Raw genomic sequence first — 21,921 nt, 5'->3', positions numbered from 1 at the left:
TCCCCCGTTCTCTTCTGCAATTACCCAAATGACGTATCACCGCTGACTTAAATTACAACCCAGGTTTACTCTTTCGAGATCGGACACTACCATTTCCCGTGACCGACTCTAGTAATTCGCCTTCGACCAAGACTCTCTTACAAGCAACCTACTTACCTGCACAGCTGGCTTGCTCGAATTCGAATCCGCTCTCAAGGAATACATAAACATACAAGGTTAGTTTCAATGCTATCTCTCATCTTCTTATCGCGTGCGAGCCTCTTCACAGATGGAAGCACAAGATGTGGTGTATTGGGCGGTGGCCCTTCAAACTTGAATCCAAGAATCAAGCTTGCCTTGCGAGCGCGACAACTTGACGTTCAATCTCTGCGAATCAATACACTTGGTCTGCGCAGCTATGTATCTTCCCTCTCGATGACTACTGGGGTTGTCATCACAACCAAGCAACGCCGCCTTCTTCTGGCATCCAAAGAAAACCTATGCGGATACTCTACTAACACTGTTTCAGCTTCTGCGGTGTTGTTAGACACGAAATCTCTCTTGCCGTGGTCGGTTTACCCTATCGCCGTTTGTCTTTCTGCGCTGATGTATCACGTGTAGATACCCGCTTCAAACGCTGCAGGAAGCCGTTACCTTTCTCAACCTTATTTGCTTCCAGCAAACGGAGAAGTCACTGGACGAGAAATCATAGAGGCTTCTACATAAGCAAAAGGAAACTCGAATCGTGTTTCTCAAGTGTATGTTTTACAGTCTCTCTCTCCCCTGTTGTTTTCCAGTCGGGCTTGGCTAACCTAGACTTTGTTACAAACAGTACCTGCCTCCCTTCTACAGGTCTTACAGGCTGTATAGATACACTGTTCGTATCTGCCTTCTCTTTTCTATCCCTATCCTCTTCTTCCATGTTCAAGAGCACAATGTCGAGCATTGAAGCCGAGGCAGAAGCGGCACTGGCCCCATCAGCTTCTATCGAAGGCCAATCCCTTGATCATCTCGATGACAATATTACTGCTATGGATACCGAGATGACAGGTCCACTGACATTAAGCGATGATAGAAGAACTAGATCTCGCTCCTCGTCTCCGGCCAACCCAGAGATGTCTAACTATAACCGAAACGGCAACGCTGGCCGCAACAGCCGGGGCAACATGGCCAACATGACCCAGGCCAACTGGAGACCCAACAGAGATGCGCAGGAGCATCAACTGAACGGACAACCTCGCCAGGGACCTCACTTTCAAGGGCCTTCTCGCCAAGGTCCTCCTCCTCCTCGTATCACTGCAGACAGCGTTCCTCTAAGCACTGTTTCGCCAGGAGCTGCCTGGCCGACCACCGAGCAGCTCAGTGTAGCATACGGCTACGGTTACCGCCGTGAAGATGGTTCTGTGACGAGACTGGTGCCAGCAGATGAGCTGGCTTTCGCAAATGTTCCGCCCCGACAAGGGGCAGAGGGCCTGATATTGGTCCCAGTCCCTGCACAGCAGGCACCAAACCTCCGGGTTGGGGAGCCCATGGTCCCCACACATGTAAGTCCGATTTTTCAATTTTTCAGATGATTTGCGACTAGATGCTGATGAGAATCTGTAGGTTGTTCAATCTCTTCCCGGCTTCGGCCGTCCCAGCGAGACTCAGGTGCAAGTAAGTCAAAATCACCCTTATCTTCTAAGAAGGGGCATCTATCTACCTGCGACAGCCCCGGCCTTTGCTTCATTTTCCCTGACAATTCAATAGCAGCAAATTGATAACATCGTGCAGTTGTCTTCGGCGTTGATGATCCCTCGTCGTGAGAAAATTTACTGTGATAAGTGGATTCATGAGGGTGTTTGTGCATTCACGCAGATGGGATGCAAGTACAAGCACGAGATGCCGACAGACAAAGCTACACAGATCTCCTTGGGCCTTAACCATGGAACCCCAAATTGGTACCGTCGTACCTTTGGCAGTGTAACTGCGCAGTCCCCCTCATCCACTCAGGCTGCCATTGCAGGAGGAGGAGGCCCGCCCGCCCATCACGGCAACCGCGGCAACCACGGCGGCGGCCATGGAGGCAACCGAATCGAAGGTCCGTGGCGAAGCGTCCGCACCCAGGGCGGCATGCAAGGAGGACCCTCTCGACAGGATGGCGGTGGTGCCCGCCTCGATGTTGGCTTGCGTGGGAATGCTCGTGAGTCTCATTCCCACTCCTATATACACAAACAGTATCTAATATGCTAATCCTCGATCTTATAGGTGGGGGCGGCCAGAACTTGGGATTTGGCGCGATTGCTCCCCCTCGGTACAACCCAGGAAACGGCAACAACGTCAACAGCAACCCGACCAACCTGAACAACCCGAACAACGCTGCCAAGAACCGTTTCTCTGGCCTCAAGAATGAGGAGGAAGATGACGATGAAGATGAAGATGAGAGTACGTTTTCCAATGAAAACCCCCGTATATATCGATCCCAGAATGCCTTATCGACCTACCCTACCTCCCCATCCTCCCCATCCTCCCCCTCCCCTTTCTGAGACTGAAACCTCTCCATGCAATTGCTAACTCACAGGTGTGAGCAACAGTCACCTTCCAAGGTCGTCGCCATTAATCCACCCATCCATTCATTCGCCATCCTGCACTTCTTTGTTCTTCCAACACCAGAATCCCCTCGGAAGGCACTGATCGTCTGCGGTGACCCGTGACCCACTTGTCGATATACATACATCCCTTCTTGGAGTTCTCTTCTTCGCCTCTATCCATCAACAACTCTCCGAATCAGTCGGCAGGGCAGTGCAGTGCGTCTACATACATACACAAACACATACACCTACCGTCCAGGTCTAGGTTCAGGTCCCAACCAAGAACCTACGACTCTTTCTTGTGTTTGCTGTGTGCTTGCAATCGCTCGCTCGCTCACAAGACAAACCCCGCCTTTTACTCTTCTCCGACGTGAAATCACGAAACGAACGAAACCAATCCCCCGTTTTCGTTTTCACGTTTTCCTTGCTTTCACCGGTCCCTGTCGCCCTTGGTTCTGGCTCGCAACATCATCGGATGCTGGGAAAAGGGGGGGGGAAGCATGCAATGATTGCATTGCATTTGGGTGTCTTGGGTGTCTTTTGATTCGAATCCCCCAGCAGCGTTTTCGTCCGCCTCGCTCGCCTCCTGATTCTTCCTTCCGGCGGGTTGTCTTCATCGGGGGCCTACAAAATCCGTACTACGAAGTACATATCATAGAGGCTTTTCCCCTGTTTTTTCTTTGGCCTTTTTTTGTAATTGGACCGGGCAGAATTGCATTGCGATGGGGTGTTGTTTGTTTTGCATTGCAGTCGACTGGGTTCATTCGGGTCTTGCTTCTTCTGCTTTTGCTTTTGCTTTTGCTTTTGCTTTTGCTGTTCGAGCAGGTTTTGGGCTGGCGTGGGGTTTTCTGCATGGGTGCAGACGGGAGGGGGGAGTTCTTTCAACGGACCATTTTGCTTGTGTTTTATGGATCAGGATCACCTAGAGAGAAGAAGAGAGAAGGAAAAAAAAAGACACACAGCCTGCCTAGATTGACTGATAGATAGAATGGAACTGGAAAAGGAGGAATGGAGTTTTGCGGTTCGGATTGAAATAAAATTGGGGTTTCATTCTATTTCCACTTGACGCTCCACGTGCGCTGTCCCCTCCTAAACGGGACAACCTCTACGCCTTGGCCGGTGAAAGACTCCTGGATGACTTCCGAGCCCCTGCTGAGGATTATAGTCTCGTCACGCGTGTCTGATGATGGGCCGTAGAATTTCCTGCCGTGGCCGCCTAGGAAGCCCTTCAGGATGTCGACCGTGACTTCGTCCTCGCTGATGACCTTGCGCGCGATGGCTTGCTCGAAGGCATCCATGACGAGAGGGATGAGGTAGGGTTGCGTGAACACGCCTGCGGCAGTCTTGCCGGATCCACCTCTCTTTGCCTTGACGTCGTGGGGTGCGGAGTCGCTGCCGAGGAAGAATTTACCAGTGCCTGCGAGCGCGGCTTTGATCAGAGCCTCGCGGTCAGCTGGCCATTTGGCAACTGGTTTGCTGGGTGGCGAATTAGCTTCCTGCAGGAGGCGAAGTCCCGAGGAGGGGGGGAGAGGAATGCGAGAGGACTTGCCAATAGCAGAATGGGTCGTCGGCCCAGTCATCGATGGTGAGGAAGAGGTGGTGTGCGGTGATTGTGCCTACCACGTTGGGGCCGCAGTCGTTGACGGCTTCGACGGCTTCCTTGGTCGTGCAGTGTTCGAGGACGATTTTGAGCTGGGTGAAATTGACCTGTCAATGACGATGCTCTCTTGGAAATCTGCCCCGGACGCGAGCGGGGCTGGCTAGGATTTTCAGCATCTCACATTTGGGAACTTCTCGTGGAGTCCTTTCAGCGTTGGCAGGAATGTGGACTCGGCGTTGAGGATCTACATAGATAGAGAGGTTCATGCATTAGCAACCGAGAAAAGCCTCAAGGCCTCCCAGAGGAAAGCGAAGATGATCATGGCTCTGAATACAAAAAGGTCCCCCTTGGCCTGGTGACTTACCGTAATATTCTTCTCGTGATCGGACGGACACTCCCCGTGCAGGTTCAGCACCATTCCACATTGCTCCATGGCCCGAAAGACCGGATAGAATGGCTCGTACGACGAAACTCCCGAGCTGGAGTTGGTCGTGACGCCGGCAGGGTAGACCTTGATGCCGACGATCCCTTGGGCCTTGGCCCCCTTGACCACGGCCGGCGTGATGCTCTCGTGGAGGTACAAGGTCATGAGATAGTTGACCTCCGCCTCCGGGTTGAGCTTTTGCAGGCGGTCCTTGTAGGCCATAGCGGCCGACGCCGAAGTGAGGGGCGGGACGAGGTTGGGCATCACGTACACAGTGTTGACGCCGCCGGTCCTGATGAGAGGGACGATGGTTTCCTGTCAGGGGGGATTTTGGGTCAGCATTGCATTGCATTGCTTGAGGGAGCGGAGTACCTGCCATCATGGCACCATCTCGCAGGTGTACGTGGAAGTCTGCAGCTGCTGGGAGCTCGAGGCCATCAAACTTGGCCAGAGGAGAAGTCAATGTCATGATGTTGGTTGTTGGTTGTTGGTTGTTGGTCAGAGGTGATTTTGAAATCTTATGTTGGAGTTGGCAATACAGCTACGATGCAGAAATGGCGTACTAATTTGGTTTGCAGATAATCTGTGGGCATAGCAAGATGGGGGTAGAAGAGGTGGTGATTGAGAAAGAAGAGGGAAGCTCAGCCAAATAAATCGGCATAAAACTAAGACTGGAACTAAAAAAAAAAAAAAAAAAAAAAAAAAAAACACACCTTGTGTGATTCGTCACTAGACATCTCGCGTAGGTAGAAGGGCCCCAAACGTTGTGCCAGCTACCGTACCTTACACCTACCTACTACCTAGGCCCAACGAAGATTGAAAGTTAGACGTAGTTAGTAACTAAACTCGGAGTCTTCATCTTCATACAAACAGACATAATTCTCTCATTAGTCTCTAGAGTGTACTATCATCCTCACCAAGATAGAGCAGATATGCTCCTCTCCGGATGCAGATGGCGCCCTATTCGCTTCGACCCAAATCGCTTTCCTTCCAAGGCATCGTGAATCGTAGTAAAAATCGCTATGCTCCCAAGACTGCCTCGATAATATGCAACGGTATCACAAGGCTCGGGACATCCCCCCCCCCTTCCCGTAGGGTATCATCTCTCCACAACAGACCTGAGCGTGGGTCTACCATGCCAATACGGATCGGTCTTGACACCATCCTTTTCCACCGGTTACAGAGCGGCTTCCGCTCTGGGCGGGAACCACCGGGCATCATTCGGATTCATTTCCATCTACGATGCCTCTGGACCTATCCCAATAATCCCACATGCTGGAATGTTCAGGCAGGCCGGCTACGCTTCCCGCCACCACCACCCGCACCTCCAAAACTGTCCCTGTCCCGTCCTTGACCCAAGTTTCCGATGTCGAAAAACTCGCCGAAGTTGATCTTTCGCTTTTGCCCAGCGGCCCTTCCTATTGTTGTCGTCGGTCTGCTTCCCGGTCGAGCGTTGTGTCTAGTACGTAAGGGCCGATTTGCACCGGCGTCGGGGGTACGAGTGTTATCCGACAAATCGAGGTCTGACAGAATAATGTCTGTATCTTGTTGGTACTGAGGAGAAGAGCGGAAAGTGAATGTAGCTTGTGGAGGCACGAAGCTGGCGGCTGGAGCCGGTTCCACGTTGATCGGTACGGAAGCAGGTACGGAAGCGGGTAGAGGAACCGATTCTGTTCGTACCGGAGAGACCGTTCGTGTAGGGTTTGACGCAGGGACTCGAGTTGTTGGGCTAGGATCCGCCCTTTGTATGACTGGCGATGAGCTTCGATCAGTTGCTTTATGATTATCCGAGACCTCGTCGTCACTTTCAACCGTCGGGGTTCTCCCATCCAGTCTCTCCGTAGCCCATCTCCGGATCCGCCACCCCTCCCCATCGCTCAGACCGATATTCTCCTTGTCCAAATACGTCAGGAGCTCGTCCAGAGCATCTTGGTAGCCTTCCGATCGTGCTCTCCCCTGGTCCGCGGCAGCACTCTTGTATAGATTAGTGACGGACAAAGCGGCGGCTTTGAAGGCGGCGAGCAGTCGGGCGGGATCCTCGTGCTTGGCCGAATGTCCAGGACCGGGAAGAGACGAGTTCAGGCTTCGCATAGAGTCCATCTTGGGTTGTTCAGCAGCGTCGTGGTAGAGGTGCTGGGCGGGTTGTTTGGGGTGTTGTGTTGTAAGCAAAGGAGGACGGTCGTTGCCGATGGGCTGCGGCGGCAAAGATCCCGAGGCCGCTGCAGATCAGAGGAACAGGAGGAGCCGAGCTGAGCTGAGCGTACAGGCTGGCTGAGAAGTTCAAACAAGCCGAGATCGAAGAAGATAGTATTGTTAGAGAGAGGAGAGTGGGAAGAGGAGGGAGGAGAGAGGAGAGAGGAGAGAGGATAGAGAGGAGAGGTATGAGTAGCAGTAAGGAAGGAAGAAGGAGATTGTTGAAGTTGAGTCAACTCGGTGAATCGGTGAGGTGTTTGAACAGGTGGAAATCTCTGGAATGCCTCTCCGCTCCGTGACTCCCTCCGTACGGAGACCAAGTACGGAGTAGTGGGGAAGAGTGGAGTGGAGTGTGCCTTCATCCATTTACATCGATGGAAATACATAATTCCGCACTTTTTCGCTGTTCTGGGGCTTGGCTTGGCTTGGCTTGGCTTGGGCAAGGTGAGTTGTGACTCTCCGCGCCCCACCATCCCGCCCCGCCCCGCCCCGCTCCGCCGCCGGGGAGCTTTTCCGCGCCGACGCCAAATCGCCAAATTGTGTGAAAGCTTCCTCTCCCTCTCTTCCCCCTGTCGAACGCGTTAAAACGAAGTCACCTCCCTCTGCGAGATACTTCAACTCCATCCATCTACAACACGAATTTTCTGGGCACAATCGAAATTGACGCGGTCAGGAAGCCCCCATCGCGACTTTCAAAGGCGCATATCACATTCAAGTCTGCTGGTTTGAAGTACCAAGTTCACACACAACCATGGCTCCACGCTCTTCGCGCGCGAGTGCTGCTGGGGCTGATCCAGACACCTCGATGGCCGACGCTTCTGAAATCAGAGAACCGTCCGTCGACCCAATGGTACGTTCTCGAAATTCAAAGGAGAGGTCGGGGCGCATTGTTCAAATACTAAGATCTGTCTAGGAGGTTGATGAGACCCCCGACTACACAGAAGACTCTGACACGAATCCCAATACCACTGCCAGCAGTGTTGTAGCAGAGGCGGATGGTCGAAAGCGCAGATCCGAAGCAACACAGCTACGACGAAGTGTCTTTGGAAAGAAGCACGACGTCTTGGGCGAGAGCAAGGTACAATTCTAATGCTTCCTTCTTCTGGACAGGCTGTGCGGCCATTCTGCTCTTGAGACGATTTTAATTGGTGGTCCCTGGACTGCTTTCTAGAACTTCCTCCTCCTGGGGCTCTGCTAACTCTGGTGCAGGAAGATGATTCTATCAGACGTTTCCGATACCTCCTTGGTCTTACAGATCTCTTCAGACACTTCATCGAGACAAACCCGAACCCTCGCATTAAAGAGATCATGGTGGAAATTGACAGACAGAATGCCCAGACTGAGAAGGCCGCGAAGAAGGGCACCAACCGAAAGGGCGGCGCAGCTAACGACAAGCGTAGAAGAACGGAGGCCGAGGAGGACGCAGAGCTGCTGAAGGACGAGAAAGTTGGAGGATCTGCCGAGACAGTGTTCCGGGAGTCACCAGGCTTCATCCAGGGCGGCGAAATGCGCGATTACCAAGTTGCAGGACTGAACTGGCTTATCTCTCTTCACGAAAATGGTATCTCTGGGATCCTCGCCGACGAGATGGGTCTTGGCAAAACGCTGCAGACAATTTCTTTTCTTGGGTACCTAAGACATATCATGGATATCACTGGCCCACATTTGGTGGTGGTCCCCAAATCAACACTTGACAACTGGAAGAGAGAGTTTGCCAAATGGACCCCAGAGGTCAACGTTCTGGTACTCCAAGGAGCCAAGGACGAACGTCACACGCTCATCAACGACCGTCTTATTGATGAGAAGTTCGACGTCTGCATCACAAGTTACGAAATGATTCTCCGCGAAAAGTCTCACCTAAAGAAGTTTGCTTGGGAATATATTATCATCGATGAGGCGCACCGCATCAAGAATGAGGAATCCTCCTTGGCCCAGGTCATTCGTCTCTTCAACTCCCGAAACAGACTTCTGATTACCGGTACACCGCTCCAAAATAACCTGCACGAGTTGTGGGCTCTACTCAACTTCCTCCTCCCTGATGTTTTTGGTGAAGCCGAGGCCTTTGATCAGTGGTTTTCGGGACAGGGAGCCGACCAAGATACTGTCGTCCAACAACTTCATCGTGTCCTTCGGCCTTTCTTACTCCGTCGTGTCAAGAGCGATGTCGAGAAGAGTTTGCTGCCAAAAAAGGAGATCAACCTGTATATTGGCATGTCTGACATGCAAGTCAAGTGGTACAAGAAGATTCTCGAGAAGGATATCGACGCAGTCAATGGAGCTGGTGGCAAACGCGAATCCAAGACGCGCCTGCTCAATATTGTCATGCAACTCCGAAAGTGCTGCAACCACCCTTACCTGTTCGAAGGCGCTGAGCCCGGACCCCCCTACACGACCGAAGAGCATATCATCACTAATGCCGGGAAAATGGTCATGCTTGACAGACTGCTCGTTCGCCTGAAGAAACAAGGTAGCAGAGTCTTGATTTTCTCTCAGATGAGCCGACTGCTCGATATCTTGGAAGATTACTGTGTTTTCAGAGAGTTCAAGTACTGTCGTATTGATGGTGGTACTGCCCACGAGGACCGCATCGCAGCCATTGACGATTACAACAAGCCCGGCTCTGAGAAATTCGTGTTCCTCTTGACGACTAGAGCTGGTGGTCTGGGTATCAACTTGACTAGTGCCGATATCGTGGTTCTTTTCGACAGCGACTGGAATCCTCAAGCAGATCTCCAGGCCATGGACCGAGCCCATCGAATCGGTCAGACCAAGCAGGTCGTCGTTTACAGATTCGTCACCGAGAATGCCATTGAGGAGAAAGTCTTGGAGCGCGCTGCCCAAAAGCTCCGTCTTGACCAACTCGTCATCCAACAAGGTCGCGCTCAGACTGCCGCAAAGGCTGCTGCCAACAAGGATGAATTGCTGAATATGATTCAACATGGTGCCGAGAAAGTTTTCCAGTCGAACGGCCCAACTGGTAATCTTGCCGACAAGGGAACCGAACTGAACGACGACGATATCGAGGAGATCTTGAAGCATGGTGAGAAGCGCACAGCAGAGCTCAACGCTCGATACGAGCAACTCGGCATCGACGACTTGCAAAAGTTCACGTCCGAGTCAGCATACGAGTGGAACGGGCAAGACTTCACCAGCAAGAAGAAGGAAATCGGCATGAACTGGATCAATCCTTCGAAGCGTGAACGAAAGGAGCAGTCCTACTCGATGGATAAGTATTACAAGAATGCTCTGCACACTGGCGGTCGAACTGCGGATCCGAAGCCAAAGGCCCCCCGCGCGCCAAAGCAAGTGACTGCTCACGACTATCAGTTCTTCCCTGGCGCGCTTCGAGATCTGTACGACCGCGAGAATGCCTACCACAAGAAGGCGAATGATTACAAGGTCCCCCTCCCCGAAGGCCCGGAGGATGAGCTTTCCGACCGCGAAGCTGAGCGTGCTCTGGACCAAGCAGAAGTTGACAATGCTACGCCACTCACTGAGGAAGAGAAAGCGGAGAGAGATAAGTTGTCGAAGCAGGGATTTGCGGACTGGAACCGCAGAGACTTTCTGCAATTCGTCAATGGCTCTGCTAAATACGGTCGGAAGGACTATGAAGCCATCGCCAGTGAGGTTGATAACAAGACGGCCGAAGATATCAAGGCATATGCCAAGGTCTTCTGGCAGCGATATACCGAGATTCACGATTACAGCAAATACATCAGCATGATCGAGGCCGGCGAGGAGAAAACCCGCAAATTAGAGCATCAACGCAAGATGTTGCGCAAAAAGATGCAACAATACCGGGTCCCTCTCCAACAACTCAAGATCAACTACTCCGTCTCGACTACAAACAAGAAGGTCTATACCGAAGAGGAGGATCGATTCTTGTTGGTGTTGATAGACAAGTACGGCGTTGAGAGCGACGGGCTTTATGAGCGCATCCGTGACGACATTCGTGAGAGCCCTCTCTTCAGATTTGACTGGTTCTTCCTCAGCAGAACCCCCGTCGAGATTAGCAGACGATGTACCACTCTCCTGACAACTGTTGCTCGCGAATTCGAGGATCCACCAGCAACCAAGAACGGTACCAATGGGAAAGGCAAGCGAGATCTGGAGGATGACGAGAACGACGAAGACAGCATCCTGGGTATGGAGCCTGTGAAGAAGAAGTCCAAGAACGGCGCCAAGGTTAATTGAACTACCTACTCCCTCTGAACAATATGCAGTACTGACTCTCTTCTAGAACAAGGCCATCGACAACATCAAGTCCAAGGCAACTTCGGCAGCTCCCTCGTCATCTAGAGCATCTAGTGTATCGACGACGGCCGTCACCCCACCCGCCGCGAAGGGCAAGGGCGGTAAAGGCAAGAAGAAGTGATCCGGCATGTAGTATCAAATGGATAGATGGTGTTGGCAGGCTCAGGAAATGGGTTGATTACGGAACGGAACCCTGAACGCTCTCTTTCGCACTATTTATGGGTCAAAATTGGGAGGGATTATGGGGGGCGTAGTCATGAAGGCGCGATCGTTGATTTGGCGTATGGAGGGAGATTCTGCTGTGGGTGTTGTCGTTGTTTTGCGGCGCAAGAATGGTGGCAGGCTTCATGGATACACTTGATTGATACAGATACACTTGATTGTGCGCGGAAGACAAAATAACATGGATGATTCATTAGATTCTTTAATTATGGTACCGGTATGTGTTGGTGATGTGCTCTGACTCGTCGTGCCTGAGGCCTAAACAGTGGATCCCATAGACTACGTAGTAGTACCGGTATAATATAGTAAGCGAGTCCACGTTGAGGTAATTAGTTCCTTGCTAGTCACTACTCCTGCACCTTCCTAAAACCTCCTCCCTTTCCCTTTCCGCGGGTATCCGACTCGACTCGACTGGACTCGATTCGATTCGACTCGTCTCGTCTCGGCTCGTATCCCAGACGGACTCAAATGCACACCACACCAGGCCTCCGTCTCCTCTCCAACGCATCCTTCAAAGCCACTCCCCGACGACGATTCTCCTCTCCGCCCTTATCACTACTACTGCTACTACCACCACTACCACCACCAGCACTACTAGCAGCACAACAGCAGCAGCAGCAGCTGGGCGCCAAGCGATCGTTCGCTATGACGAGCTCGTTGCCGTCTCTGTCTTCCCGAGACCCGCGACGGTTTGCGCCGATGAGCCTTGGTGCGGGTGCGGGTGCGGGTGCGGGTGCTGGTGCTGGTGTGGGGGAAGGAGGAGGCCTGCCGAGGTTGAGGGGGGTGATTTTCGATGTTGATGGGACGATTTGGTAGGTTTTGTTTGTTTGTTTATTTATTGTTGAAGTTTTTGTTGTTTTTTGTTTGTTTGTTGGATTTTTGGGTGTTCGTTTTTTTTTTGTCTTTCTTTCTTTCTGCTTGTTGGTTGTTGGTTTAGGGGGAGAGAGAGGAGGAGGGTTGGTTGATGTGTTGGAGATTGAGAGATGTTTTGGGGGGGTTTATTTTTTATTTTTTTATTATTATTATTATTATTATTGGAAAGGGGAGGGGGGTGGTTGATTGGAATGGGTTATGAACAGAGAGAGAGGTATTGATACTCTGGTTGGTATGGATGGATGGAAGTGAGGGCAATTGCTGCTTTCATGAAAGGTCGCAAGTGCCCATTTCTAGTGATGAAGTGGCTCCTCGTGCTGTTTGTTGCTCACTCTTACATGCCTTGGAATTTTTTTTTTTTTTTTTTTTTTTTTTTGGCAAAAATAACATGATGGCGATCTATTGTATGCTTGCTTGGTCATTTGCAACTGTGGGAGAAAAACGTTCATTTATCGTGGCTGCACTTTAAGAGGACGCTGTTTTTCCATTTATTGCCTGCTCGCAAGCGTGCATATCCACCGCGGCATCGATAAATTCCTTCTTCCGTCCATTCCGTAAACGCTCGCTCACCCAATTCCCGTCTCTTATCTCTCTGTCATCTCATCTCAAACGACACACATCCTTTTCTCAACCACGGATCTGACCCACCCCAGCCTCCCCCAAAACTGGATGTTCAGCCAGATGCGCACAGCCCTCGGCATCGACAAGGGCACCGACATCCTCGACCACATCCACTCCCTCCCCACGCCCCAAGAACAAGAAGCCGCGCACGAGAAGATCCGAGCCATCGAGCGCTCCGCCATGTCCTCGCAGGAGCCCCAGCCAGGCCTCGGCGCCCTGGTCGACTACCTGGACGCCCGCGCCATCCCCAAGGGCATCTGCACCCGCAACTTCGACGCCCCCGTCACCCACTTCCTCGACCGCTTCCTGCCCGGGAAGGAGTTCGCGCCGATCGTCACGAGGGACTTCAGGCCGCCGAAGCCGAGGCCCGAGGGTATCTGGCATATTGTTCAGAGTTGGGGCTTCGTGGGCGAGGATGGCGGGCCGGATGCGCGGCAGGTGATTATGGTTGGGTGAGTGGTGATTATTTTCCTCTTTTATGGATTGTATTGTTGTTGTTGTTGTTGTTGTTCGTCCAAGGCCTCGAAAACTTTTCGAGGGGTGTGATATTGCGCGGACGGCGAGGCGGAAGTCAGTTAATTCGCTAACTAACAATGGGTGGGATAAGGGACTCGATAGATGACATGACGGCCGGCTATACAGCTGGCGCCGCGACCGTCTTGCTCGTCAACGAGGTAAACGCGCATCTTGCTGATCACGAGCATACGGATTTAATCGTGTCGCGATTAGACGAGCTGATTGACATCCTAGAGAATGGCTTCGTGGGGAGGATTGGGAGGGGGGAGGATAGTAACACGGGGGCTCGAGCAGAGGGCGTTCTGAGGAATAAGAAGGCCGAAACTGTCATAAGCGAGCAGACGGACTAGAGAACACTTCACAAGCACTCGATTCTAAATACACCAGTACTGCATGGGAGTACCCTGGTCTTCCCTCATCCTAGCGCGCAACTCGGGTCCATCACGGACCTAGAAATGACATGAATTTAAAGAGCAAAAGAAAAGTCCGACAATTAGCGACAACGCCGGAAGATGCTGGAAATTGCTTGCCGATGAGAAAGGTAGAAAAAAAGATGCGAAAGGCTGGCATTAGTAGTCGTACGAATTGGCGGACCCGTTCGCCGGATGTCCAGATCCGTATAAGCCGTTTCCAAATGTAGCTTGGCGTCTGCTCTCCTTCTTAACATCAGAGTCGCCATTCTCTTTTCTTGGGACGGGTGGGGGCGGCAGCGGACCAGCAGGAGGAGCAGGCCTCATGGGCAGTGCTGACGAGAACGAGACGGCGTTTGCGCTCGAAGGACCGTTGGTGGGGTGGTCAGGGGCGCTAAGAGTGGTGAGTCTGGGGACGGAGTTGGTGGTTGCTACGCGTGGGGGGAGACCCGGGTGGAAGGAGGCGCCTGTGTTGCGACCTAGACTCCCGTGGCCGTTCCTGATGGGTGAGCGATCACTGTAATGAGGAGATGCGATTGCTGAACGCACATCACCACCACCGATCGGGATATCGCCAGAGGTAGGAGTTGGTAGGCCGGTAGGAGAGTCTGCTGAGCGGAGCAGTTGTTGTGTGGACGGAGATAACTGAGGGGCGAGATGAGATTTGCGGTTGTCTTTCTCAATAAGACTGACTGCCCATTCTTTCAAGTCGACTGGTGTTCGCTTGGCTGCTTGTACGAAAGGTTCTCGCTCCTAGAGCCTGTAAGTAAACAAACCAAAAACAGAAGTTGAGAAATCTTACGAATAGTTCTTGTGGTGTGGGACGCTCCTCCGGCACCTTTGACATGCACTTCTGAATCATGTCCTCGAGAATTTGTGGGAAAGCCTCGCTCTTGGGAAGCTTTGGTGCTGGCTCATACACAATCTGTTGCAACAGGTCCAAGATACCAGCAGGAGCTCCGTCCCCGTCAGACAACTGCTCGCTAGCATCGAATGGGAATTTGCCAATTGCCAACTCCATTATGGATAGACCAAAGCTCCAGACGTCTGATTTCACCGTGTATTTCTGGCCCTGGATTCTCTCCGGGGCCATGTATGTAGATGTTCCAACAAAGGTATCAGCCACCGAGTTGACCAGCTCTCCGGAGACACCGAAATCGCAGAGCTTGATCTGACCCTTCGAGTTCACCAGAATATTTGAAGGCTTAATGTCGCGATGCATAATGTGGTGCTTGATGTAAAGGTAGGTGAGTCCTCCCAGGGTCGCCTCAGCGATCTTTCCCAGGACATCTACCCGTACTGGACCAAACAGCCTCGAGATCCTGTCGAGTGATCTAGCATATTTGAGTTAGCATGCGCTTAGGGCTTTGGCACGACTTTCTCATTTCATACCCAACATCCATGTATTCCATGCACATAATAACGTCGTTGGTGTCGCTCAGGAAAGCACCATAGAAGTTGACAATGAATTCGGAGTTGGTATCGTGCATAATCTGGAGTTCCCTCACGATTCGGCGGCGCATCTCCTTCTTAGCTTCGACATGGATAACCTGGTGGAGAAGAAACCGATCAGCATGCACTCACTCAACTCAAGGTGCCACCACGGATCCTGCCAGCCTCGCCTTACCTTCCTCGCCATGACTGTCCCCGTCGCCATATGCCTGACTTTACTGACGGTGCCTCCATTGCCGTGGCCCAGGTCTTTCAACACCTCTAAATCTTCCCTCTTCAAGTCCAGCTTGTATTCAATCCCAATCTCCAGCTGTGCAGACTGCCGAGCATTCTCGTTGTTATTGCCGCCGGGATTCTGGGATCCGCTCTCAGACGGTGCTGCTGGCCGCGGGGCAGGAGCAGCCAGAGCCAGACCTTTGACGTTCTTCCTCTTGAGAGTCCGCACCGAACCTATGGCGTCTGACATGTCGGCAGGCTCTGGTAGATTGTGAGGAGTTTGAAAAACAGGGGGGGATCGAACGGGGAGTTTGAATGATGGTGTTGGTGTTGTTGTTGGTGTTGATAATGGTGTTGGAAGTTGAATTGGTATAGAGGGGCGGTTCGTCTGGCGGCAGTTTAAACGCCCGTAGGAGGAAGACAAGGCGAGGCGGGCTGTGAGGCCAGGAGGCAAATGGGTGACGGATGGAGCTCTATGTGAATGAGAACAGAACAGGTAGCGAAAAGTGATATAGGCGTAGTAGTCCCAGGCCAGAAAGTATTAGGATTGGTTGGGTGGGTATCTAGGAGGTCTTTGGGAGGGTTGCAGAAGAGGTTGCAGATGCCGTTGCAGTTGCAGAGTTGCCCAGTTGCAGTTACATTCGTCGCACAGTTGAAGGGTACCCTAGAGCTCGTGTTCTGTTTCAATGCGATTCGGACAGTGTTCGGTGATACCAGACCGTCTAGTTCTGTAAGAGGAAGAACCCAAGGTAGGACTGTGCGGGGGGGGCTGAAGAGATAGGGAGGGAGAGGGCGGAGAGAGAGGGAGAGGGAGAGGGAGAGAGAGAGGGAGACAGAGCAAAGTTAGGTCGATGCAAAGGCCAATGAACAGTTGAAGGTGAAGAGATTCGAAGTATATGTACGATATGGACATGTGGACATATGGACATATAAGATATGGACATATATACAGACCAACATCGAGACATAGAGACATCCACCATCCATCAATACGGTACCGGTACGTGAATACATATACGATTCATGGAAGTACAAGAATCAATGAAAGGGGCAAGCTTTACATAATAGCTTCAAGTAACAAGTCAAATACTTCTATTATTGATTGGATTAACGGGAAAGGGACTATTGAAGACTAGGTAGCGGTACCAGTACTCGATGTCCATGTCCATGCCCAAGCTTGGCTGGCTGAGTCGGGGCCAGCAGCAGATTAATTGACACAGCTGTCGGGAAGTCTATAACATTCGAGAAGAAGATAAGGGAATAAGGGAATAAGGGTATCCTTGATGTCTTTCTTTCAACGTCTTTCTTTCAACTCGATTGTGGTCTGCCTCGCCAGACGTTGGCTAGGTCGAGACGAGAGAGAGAGAGGTGTCACGTGACGCTTGACAGGTGTACCGGTATGTGTGTGTCTGTAAGGTTCACGTGATCTGTTATACGGAACATCGACGCTTTACCACATCACCTGATTTCCCTCGTAAGGTAAGATAAAGATATACTACGCCAGATAAATTGGTAGTTGGGCTTAAAAAAAAAAAAAAAAAAAAAAAACCTAGTTTCTGCGGATGCTATACCTACATACAGCATACAACTACTCCGTACTTCACACCTCTCTCAGAGGTGATGGATGCTGACTCAGCTACGCAGGGGCCAGGGCCAAGGTACTCTGGAGCTCAAGATCGCGGTCGACCCAGACGCGGCTGAAAGAATTTCTTAAATTCAACCCCCAACGACCTTCTCGACTTCACACACCAGCTCACCCCTCGGGGCTAGCCAGCCACTTATTCACCTCGCCTTGTCGTACCCGACTCAACTCCCAGTCCCCCTCCACCCTCTACCTTCTGCGACTGTTCAATTCTTTTCTCCTCCCTGGCCCGTTGGACCGCAACAATGAGCATGCGAGACCTGATTTCGGGGGAGGCCGAGATTGATGATGAGGAGAACGACGATTCTTTCGATGAGGAGACGGGCGAAGTCAGACCCAGAAAACCAGGCAACCCCGCTCTGGATGACTCGAGCGAGGAAGAAGACGACGACGACGAGGAGGCACAGCGTGCGGTATGTTGACACATCGTTATGTTTGTGGCCGAGCCAACCTGCTAATGGATCTAGGTCCGCGAGGGCTTCATCATAGAGGACGATGACGACGAGGAAGACGCAGCACGAGAGCGACGGCGGCGCAAGAAGCGGAATCGCGCAGAGCGGGAGCAGGAGGAGGCAGCCTTAGATGACGAAGATCTGGATCTCATTGGGGAAGCAAACCCTGAATGGGAACGCAAGGCCGCTACACAGGTATGCTATCGCAGAACTCCTACTCGTGGCTTATCTAACACTCCCCAGCCAAAATTCAAGCGCCTCAAGCGTGGACACCGAGACGACAACGACCTGAATCGAGAGCGCGGCTTGGATGAGATATTCTCCGACGACGACGATCTTGACATAGGCGCTGACCAGGACCGAGGGTTTGGCCGGGGAAGTAGAGTTGATGAATTTGATGGCTTCATTGAAGAGGATGAGCTCGAGGACGAGGATGAACGGCGGAGAATTCAGGAGCAGAGAGAAGTGGCACGTCCAAGAGATCGAGCATATGTTGCTGGCACGGAAGCTTCCGGGCTCGACAAGGATGCTCTGGATGACATGGAGGCCATCTTCGGCAATGGGGAGGATTACGATTGGGCTCTAGCTCTGGAGGACGAGGCCGAAGCAAGAGAAGCCGGGGATCACAACCTTGAGCTGAAGGACGTCTTTGAGCCATCTCAGCTGGCAGAAAAGCTTCTCACCGACGAGGACAATCAAATTCGGTGGGCAGACGAGCCGGAGCGGTTTCAACTGGACCGATTACCATACAAAAGTTTGCAGATCACCGATGAACAATTCAAGGAGGAAGCCCGCTGGATAACCGACCTCATCTGGCCAAAGAAGCAGTTGCATAGCGATCTCCGGCTCCCATTCACCAGAGCCATTGGCAAGGTCTTGGAATTTTTCGTAGTTGATGAAGTCGAAGTCCCCTATGTTTTCCAACATCGCAAAGATTATTTGATTCATGCCAAGAAGACTCGAATTCGGGATAAGAACGGCCAGGACGACTACGTTGTCAGCGCCGAAAAGCTTCTCAACCAAGACGACCTGTGGCGTGTTCTCGAACTGGACCTCAAGTTCCGAGCTCTCATCGAAAAACGCAATGTCCTCGAGAAGACATACGACAATCTAAAGCTCGCTGCCGGCGTGGACGACCCAATGGTAGAGGCAATGTTGCCCATGGCCGTGACAATGGAAGAATTGCAGGATATCCAGGATTTTATATACTTCCAGTATTCTTCCGAGATCAAGGATTTGGCTGCTACCAACGGCGAGGTCAAGGAAAAGCGTCGTCCGGGCGGCAAATCATCCATGTATGATCGCATCCGGAAGGGCAAGGCTTATAACCTTGTCAGGGCATATGGAATCACCCCTGACCTAGTCGCTCAGAACGCCTTGAAAGAGGGAAGAAAGCAATACGCTGAAGACTCTTCTCTCACTCCCATCGACCTCGCAGACTCCCTGGTCCATGAGAGCGAGTTTGGAACTGGCGATGAGATACTCCAGGCTGCCCGTCAAATGTTCGCTGAGGAGCTATTCATGAATCCTCGCATGCGAAAGCACTTCCGGATGAGCTACTACATGATGGGCGTGGTCGATTGCCGAAGAACGGATAAGGGTCTGAGGAAGATTGACGAGCAACACCCATACTACGAGCTCAAGTACCTGAAGAACCAGACCTTCAGCGACATCGCGAACAAGCCTGAGATTTTTCTAAAGATGCTCAAGGCCGAAGAGGAAGGCCTCATTGAAGTCAAAGTGTCGCTACAGAACGAGCAAGAGTTCCGGAAGCAGCTCTTCTCCGAATTTGCGTCAGACAATTTCAGCGAGCTTGCAGATGCATGGAACGATGAGCGTCAGAAGGTTTTGGACTTGGCATTTACCAAGCTGGAGAAAGTCATCACGAAAGGTGTGAAGGAGAGCATGAGAACCGAGTGTCAAGACTCCGTTCTCAAGATTTGTCGGGAGGACTACTCGAAAAAGCTGGACCAAGCTCCTTACAAACCAATGGGTATGATGCTCGGCACGATTCCCCGAGTCCTGGCATTGTCGAATGGGGACATGGATCCCGCTCGGGATTCCGTTTGCTGGGCTTGGGTAGAGGAAGATGGCCGAGTTCTGGAACACGGCAAGTTTGATAATCTCACCCGCAACGAGACTTCCCGAGAACAGTTTGTCGAACTGATCCAGAGAAGGAAGCCGGATGTTCTAGGCGTCAGTGGATTCTCGGTGGACACACACAAGCTCATCGCTAGTCTCCGGGACTTGGTCGAAGAGAGAGGCTTGAGGGGTGCTGAGTTCGAGGATACTGAGACTGGCGATGAAAGAAGCGAACCCCTCGAGATTATCGTTGTAAACGACGAAGTGGCTCGACTGTATAAGGACAGCGCACGCGCTGCTATCGACCACCCAACATTCCCCGCTCTCACCAAGTACTGCGTTGCTTTGGCCAAATATCTGCAGAATCCGATGAAGGAATACGCCGCATTGGGCAGAGACATTGTCTCATTGTCTTTCCATCCCTGCCAACAGCTCCTTCCCGAGGAAAAGCTCCGAAAACAGCTTGAGACGGCTATGGTCGACATGGTCAATCTCTGTGGTGTCGACATCAACGAAGCTATTGCAGATTCTTACACGGCTGCACTACTTCCGTATGTCTGCGGTCTCGGTCCGAGGAAAGCGACCGCCGTATTGAAGACTATCAATGCCAATGGTGGCGTTGTGAACACTCGAGACGAGTTGGTCGGTGATCCCGACAGTGGCAAGCTTCCCGTTGTTGGGCCGAGGGTCTGGAACAACTGTGCCAGTTTCTTATCGATCGAGTACGACAGCTCGAATCAAGCGTCCGACTACCTTGACAATACTCGGGTCCATCCCGAAGATTACGAGCTTGGTCGTAAGATGGCTGCCGATGCCTTAGAATTAGACGAAGAAGATGTAAAGGCCGAAGTCGATGAAGGCGGTCCTGGAGCCATTGTTCGCAAACTTATCAAGGGGGATGATCAAGAAAAAGTCAACGATCTCATTTTAGAAGAGTACGCCGAGCAACTGGAGCGGAATTTCAATCAGCGAAAGCGAGCTACGCTCGAGACTATTCGTGCGGAGCTTCAGCAACCCTACGAAGAGTTGAGGAGAAATTTCTCTATCCTGACCGACAACGAAATCTTCACTATGCTCACTGGTGAAACTTCAGAGTCACTGTGCGAGGGAATGATTGTATCAGTCAACATTCGTGTGGCCAAGGAAGACTTTATCATTGCCAAGCTAGACTCCGGTATCGAAGGTCGAGTCGAACAGCAAGAAGGCTCTGATACCGGGGACACTTTTCTCAACCGCATATTTTCCGTTGGCCAAACTACTCAGGCCAAACTTCTGGAGTTGGACCGACACAACTTCTCGGCACGACTCTCTCTGCGCCAGCAGATGTTGCGGATCCCATTCCGAAAACGTATCGACCATGACCCTGGATCCTGGGATTCTTTCCAGGAGCAAAAAGACAAGGAGGAGCTACGAGAGAAGGACAGGGCTACCGGTCGAACTCAGCGAGTCGTGAACCACCCTCTGTTCCGACCATTCAACTCCACTCAAGCAGAAGAATACCTTGGTTCCCAGTCAGCTGGAGATGCCGTTGTGCGTCCCTCCTCGAAAGGAAATGACCACCTTGCCGTCACTTGGAAGGTGGCTGATGGTGTGTATCAACACATCGATGTCCTCGAATTGCAGAAAGAGAATGAATTCTCCCTGGGGCGTATTCTCCGAATCGGAAACGTCAATTACACTGATTTGGACGAGCTTATTGTAGATCACGTCAAAGCCATGTCCAAGAAGGTGGCTGAAATCATGGACCATGACAAGTTCCAAAGCGGGAGTCGAGCTGACACGGGTAAGACGAACCTCGAATCTTTTTATCTAGGCATTTTTACTAACACTGGGAACCATAGAAAAATGGTTGACCACCTACACCGAAGCCAACCCGAAACGATCCGTCTATGCATTCTGTTTGGACACTCGACATCCAGGGTACTTCCATCTTTGCTTCAAGGCTGGGCACCTGGGACGTCCCCAAGCATGGCCAGTCCGGGTGATACCCAAAGCATTCGAGCTCCAGAAATCCCAATACCCGGACATGAGAGCGCTATGCAATGGGTTCAAGATCAGACACCAGACCGAGGCGATCAAGAGGGCATAGGACATGATACTGTACACATCGCGGGACGGAAGGGGTTGGGTTGGGGTATGGGACGGGGGGAGTTTAGATAGGTGGCATTGAATCCTTCTCCAGTCTGTATTATATTAAAGCCCAGCCAGCCCAGCCCGACCCGGCCCAGCACGGCGGGACGGGATGTGATGGGAAAGGCACGCATTTAAAGGGGTGAAAAGCATTCGTCTTCATTTTGATAGGGATGGAGTTGATATTAACACGATGCAGATGGTGATGATTGAATGTGTCTCTTGAATCTTATTTCTTGTTTGCGATGGGTATTGTAGCCCGAAGAGGCGTGATATACTCGCCCA

The 21,921-nt window shown here is 51.8% G+C and overlaps 7 protein-coding genes across 7 annotated transcripts; 4 read left to right on the top strand and 3 right to left on the bottom strand.

The window, feature by feature from the left end:
• Window positions 1-281: 281 nt before the first annotated feature.
• L3040_005760 (uncharacterized protein) lies at window positions 282-2,578 on the top strand (the record flags this gene model as incomplete). The annotated part of the gene is made up of 9 exons (XM_007288713.2): window positions 282-286; window positions 509-567; window positions 707-737; window positions 812-856; window positions 1,055-1,523; window positions 1,585-1,635; window positions 1,729-2,161; window positions 2,227-2,403; window positions 2,553-2,578. 9 exons carry the CDS (start codon window positions 282-284, stop codon window positions 2,576-2,578), a joined length of 1,296 nt encoding a protein of 431 aa, XP_007288775.2.
• Window positions 2,579-3,601: 1,023 nt separating this feature from the next.
• L3040_005759 (uncharacterized protein) lies at window positions 3,602-5,042 on the bottom strand (the record flags this gene model as incomplete). The annotated part of the gene is made up of 5 exons (XM_066154634.1): window positions 3,602-4,025; window positions 4,099-4,241; window positions 4,331-4,393; window positions 4,514-4,888; window positions 4,950-5,042. The coding sequence occupies 5 exons, from the start codon at window positions 5,040-5,042 to the stop codon at window positions 3,602-3,604; spliced, it is 1,098 nt and encodes a 365-aa protein (XP_066011483.1).
• An 815-nt stretch (window positions 5,043-5,857) lies between these two features.
• On the bottom strand, window positions 5,858-6,673 carry L3040_005758 (uncharacterized protein; the record flags this gene model as incomplete). The annotated part of the gene is made up of 1 exon (XM_007288711.1): window positions 5,858-6,673. The coding sequence occupies one exon, from the start codon at window positions 6,671-6,673 to the stop codon at window positions 5,858-5,860; it is 816 nt and encodes a 271-aa protein (XP_007288773.1).
• An 844-nt stretch (window positions 6,674-7,517) lies between these two features.
• L3040_005757 (uncharacterized protein) lies at window positions 7,518-11,141 on the top strand (the record flags this gene model as incomplete). Its single annotated transcript, XM_007288710.2, has 4 exons — window positions 7,518-7,616; window positions 7,680-7,844; window positions 7,976-10,951; window positions 11,007-11,141. 4 exons carry the CDS (start codon window positions 7,518-7,520, stop codon window positions 11,139-11,141), a joined length of 3,375 nt encoding a protein of 1,124 aa, XP_007288772.2.
• Window positions 11,142-11,887: 746 nt separating this feature from the next.
• On the top strand, window positions 11,888-13,558 carry L3040_005756 (uncharacterized protein; the record flags this gene model as incomplete). Its single annotated transcript, XM_066154633.1, has 4 exons — window positions 11,888-12,054; window positions 12,769-13,188; window positions 13,344-13,410; window positions 13,487-13,558. 4 exons carry the CDS (start codon window positions 11,888-11,890, stop codon window positions 13,556-13,558), a joined length of 726 nt encoding a protein of 241 aa, XP_066011482.1.
• Window positions 13,559-13,821: 263 nt separating this feature from the next.
• Window positions 13,822-15,580, bottom strand: L3040_005755 (uncharacterized protein; the record flags this gene model as incomplete). The annotated part of the gene is made up of 4 exons (XM_007288709.1): window positions 13,822-14,415; window positions 14,465-14,996; window positions 15,055-15,212; window positions 15,290-15,580. 4 exons carry the CDS (start codon window positions 15,578-15,580, stop codon window positions 13,822-13,824), a joined length of 1,575 nt encoding a protein of 524 aa, XP_007288771.1.
• Window positions 15,581-17,217: 1,637 nt separating this feature from the next.
• Window positions 17,218-21,595, top strand: L3040_005754 (uncharacterized protein; the record flags this gene model as incomplete). The annotated part of the gene is made up of 4 exons (XM_007288708.1): window positions 17,218-17,385; window positions 17,440-17,619; window positions 17,668-21,289; window positions 21,348-21,595. 4 exons carry the CDS (start codon window positions 17,218-17,220, stop codon window positions 21,593-21,595), a joined length of 4,218 nt encoding a protein of 1,405 aa, XP_007288770.1.
• Window positions 21,596-21,921: the final 326 nt, after the last annotated feature.

Source organism: Drepanopeziza brunnea (genome assembly GCF_022702325.1).
Source record: "Drepanopeziza brunnea f. sp. 'multigermtubi' strain 214-2 chromosome Unknown ctg9, whole genome shotgun sequence".
Taxonomy (NCBI): domain Eukaryota; kingdom Fungi; phylum Ascomycota; class Leotiomycetes; order Helotiales; family Drepanopezizaceae; genus Drepanopeziza; species Drepanopeziza brunnea.
This window is presented reverse-complemented; position numbering and strand designations above follow the sequence as displayed.